This window comes from Gymnoscopelus braueri (assembly GCF_963280865.1).
Source record: "Gymnoscopelus braueri genome assembly, chromosome: 10".
Classification (NCBI taxonomy): Eukaryota; Metazoa; Chordata; class Actinopteri; order Myctophiformes; family Myctophidae; genus Gymnoscopelus; species Gymnoscopelus braueri.
The window spans coordinates 15,948,331-15,951,886 of record NC_137611.1 but is presented as its reverse complement, the minus strand read 5'-3'; the positions used below and the strand labels follow the sequence as shown (position 1 = coordinate 15,951,886).

Sequence of the window (3,556 nt, the reverse complement as noted above, 5' to 3'; positions counted from 1 at the left end):
TCAAGTGGCCTTTTCTTGGGCTTGTTTTCATAGACCTGGTTGCTTATTTCTCTCTGGCAACGCTGTTCTGACACAACGTGCACATGCTGCACACTCACACACACACACACAGAGCTCGCTCTCGCTCTCACTCTCTGTCTGTCTCTCTCTCTCTGTACAATTCCTCTAAAATAAACAGCCCACCAGGCTCGCTCACTCTCTCATTTTGTTTTATAATGTTAACTTAATACAGGACTGGACGATAATATTGCGGTAGGGACTGTTTGTTGTGGTCAGATCCAGCGACGCCCCCCTAGCCACGGTGGCTGTAATGTGCTCTCATTGGCTGTACCGTGCATCTCCTCGCAAGGTGGTCGCAGCCCCGTTCATATTGTATGATATTGTCTGCTGTCCTGTCCCAGACAGAGCTGAATATCTAACATGGTAGTTATCTGAAAACGGTCGGAAAGCCGTCGCAGAGCGGATAATCACGGCCATATCGTCTCGCGGTGCCTTTCACACACAGCGAGCATTATCTCGCAGATCAAAGGCCGATCTGCGTCAGATCGGGAGGTTTTGTCGGCGAGCGCCAAAAAATGTCGGCGACAGCAATATCGGACCCAATCTCCTGCAGTCTGTACGGGCCCTTAGTCAAACACATCTGTGAACTGAAGCCACATTAAGTAAATACATGGAAATATTAAAGTATATGAAAAAAGTCCATGTCAAGTATTTAACAAACGGTTGTACTGTAGGTCGGCCAATAGAATCAGAAACACTTTTAACACTAGTATTAAAAATAATATAATTCTGAAGATAATAATGACTGTTTGTATAGAATTTTAACACAGTTAAATAATGCTGTAACTGTAAAATAACAATAAACACATTAATGTACAGTGAGCACTAGGAAAGTAAAGACTTTTATCAAATTATAATAGCATAGACCCACCCAATCTTTCACTATTCTAGTGAGTTAGGAACCAAAAACATCATTATGATATTGTGAAATGTTCTCTTACCACTTAAGCCCTATATAGCCTTCTTTGTTGTCTGACAAACAGGAAAAATAGCTGTTCCACAGGCTCACAATGCATCGCATCACAATTCGTTGTGAACTTGCAGATGGCTTTCTGAAACTTTTAAAAACCAATTTGAAAATATTTTATAATTCAAAATACTGGCAACAACTAAAATATTGATGCCAGGGTGTGGTTAATTTTGTTACTGAAATCATACTTCTGAATTACAGAGGTTAGGAGGAGAGGATCTAGGTGAATCATTTGTCCTAGACGAGAAAAGGCTAAACTGAAAATAGCTTTGTCAATCTCATATAATATCATAATGCAATCATGTAATGCAAAATTTTGACAACAGTTGCATAAGAACTTACATAAACATAAGCAAGCTAAAAACATGGAGGGCCGTCAGAAAGTTGTTGTTACTTGTTACTTGTTACAGTCCTGCTTTTGGCGTCTTTCCATGATGTTGACGGTGATGACAGCAGACACCATGATGATCAGACAGACAATGAACAGGATATTCTTCACCATACACAGAGAGACACTGTCAGAGGAACACTCTGGTCTAGGACCTACAAGGCAACATGCATGGAGAAGAAAACACAACATAGTCGTTAGAGTCTCACAACCTGCAACACTGTGAGGTGGTTGCATGTTCTGTAAAATTTAACATTATGATAAAACATAAAACAAATGAGCAGTGGTGTAAAGTAACTAAGTACATTTACTCAAATACTGCACTTAAGCACAATTTTGAGGTCCTTTTACTTCAAACGTCTTATTGTTTACTGCACTACAATTATTTGACAACTTTAGTTACTAGTTGCTTTGTAGATTTTATTATTACAAAACATACATTATCACTTTCAGCCCTATATACTTTGGCTATTTGAAAATAGCAGATCTACAAACTTTGGTACTTTAAGTATATTTTGTATTTTGAATACCGAACTTTTACTTGTAACAGATTATTTTTACTTTGTGGTACTGACACTTTTACTAAAGTACTTCCATCACTGCAAATGAGAGATCGAGATTATGACGTGATTGTTGGAATGAAAGTCAAAGTCATTGATGAATGTTAAGGAAACGTTTAACCGTTAGGTACTTATTATTACTGAAAAAAATAATGAAATGACCTGCAAAGTGAAACATGTTTTACCTGAATCCGGCAGCTGACACAGAGGTTTAATCTCCTTTGTGATGTTCTTCATGCTGACCTGGTTGCTATGGTTACATATGACTGACCCCTCAGACATGTAGACAGAGAGGTGACCAGTAGTGGTCATGACCTCTGAACTTTCTCCTCTCTCCTGAGAACAGGTTTGGTTGTTGTCACATGTAAAAGTGTTTGTGACAGAAGATTCATCGCTTCTGCAGGTCACTGTCAGGTTACAGGAATCAGGGCTGGAGGACACTGGGTCCACTGTCAGATTTACTGGGGACACTGCATCTGGAAAACAACAATACGTTTTTTTATATGAATACAGTACATCCACTCAAGGAAAGAAACATTAGAACAATAGAACCCTCTTAGGGGAAATTAAGAACATGGAACATTAGAATAATGACAGATTAATCAAATTATTACATTTGAATTCATTATGATCATTGTTTTGTTTTTAGATGACATTAAGAAACGTACCTTGAACTATCACACTGTACTGTGCAACAGATGTCCCTTCATTGTCTTTTTCTACTATTGCTTCGTAAAGTCCACTCTCAAGTTTCTGTAGATTCTTCAACATCAAAGAATATGTTTCTGTAGAAAAATGAACCCTTCCTTCGGCATAATTTCGATGTTTCGTTGGCACTTGTTGGTGTTGGTGCTGGTGAATCTCCATTCAAGTTCGTCAGGGTCTTGTATCAGCTCAGGTTTCTGGATGTGTAGATGTAGTTCCCCTCCCTTCAGAACACGTTTCACATCACTGGACAACACTGGAAATTAAGTAATACACAACATTATCAACATCTGGAAATGATCAATATTATACAGAAAATCGTTGTAATGTAATACTAAAAAGAGTCTCTGAATGAAATAATATTTGACTTTCAGCTGAGCAGAAATAATCAATTGGGCTTCATGGTTGCATCTATACCAAAGTTATCAACCAAATATAAATTATGTTGGGAATGTGAATGTAATTTAGAAGTTCATCATACCTGAAGCTGCTATGCAGATGAGGAGTCCCACTACCATAAAAGCAGACATTCTCGAAATCAAGCTACTCTGTGTGGAATACAGCATGTAAAAAGGAAGTACTATGTGCTATTCTGTTCTTATAAATGTATGTGACGGTGGTCTGTAGCGCTTTGTCAAATTTTACATGAAATACCACTTCCTGTTGTTTTAGCACCTTGCTTAAAAAGAGTTTCCTCTGTCTTCTTGACCCATTCAATCCGGGAACGCATCTATGTCATTTTAGATTTCTTTGGCTATTCAAAAATAGCAGATATACAAGCTCATAGCGTGGCACCGAGTGCTTTTTTTTTTTGAAAAATCTGGATAAAAAAATTATAATCTTTGAATGTATATTTTTTTAAGTGAACATGTG

At 37.9% G+C, this 3,556-nt stretch overlaps 1 protein-coding gene across 1 annotated transcript; it reads right to left on the bottom strand.

Annotated features, from left to right (window-relative positions):
• Positions 1 to 935: 935 nt before the first annotated feature.
• Positions 936 to 2,885, bottom strand: LOC308094457 (uncharacterized protein). Its single transcript, XM_080441118.1, has 3 exons — positions 2,647 to 2,885; positions 2,164 to 2,454; positions 936 to 1,573 (listed from the first exon to the last, which is right to left on the bottom strand). The coding sequence occupies exons 1-3, from the start codon at positions 2,843 to 2,845 to the stop codon at positions 1,428 to 1,430; spliced, it is 636 nt and encodes a 211-aa protein (XP_080297244.1). The 5' UTR covers positions 2,846 to 2,885; the 3' UTR covers positions 936 to 1,427.
• Between the last annotated feature and the right edge of the window lie 671 nt (positions 2,886 to 3,556).

What these genes read in the sequence shown, in the direction of transcription:
- LOC308094457 (XM_080441118.1), bottom strand. Translation starts at nt 2,845, where the DNA reads ATGGAGATTCACCAGCACCAACACCAACAAGTGCCAACGAAACATCGA. An exon ending in GTACAGTGTGATAGTTCAAG is followed by an intron (nt 2,455 to 2,646) that starts GTACGTTTCTTA and finishes GTTGTTTTCCAG; the next exon opens with ATGCAGTGTCCCCAGTAAAT. An exon ending in GTGTCAGCTGCCGGATTCAG is followed by an intron (nt 1,574 to 2,163) that starts GTAAAACATGTT and finishes GTTGCCTTGTAG; the next exon opens with GTCCTAGACCAGAGTGTTCC.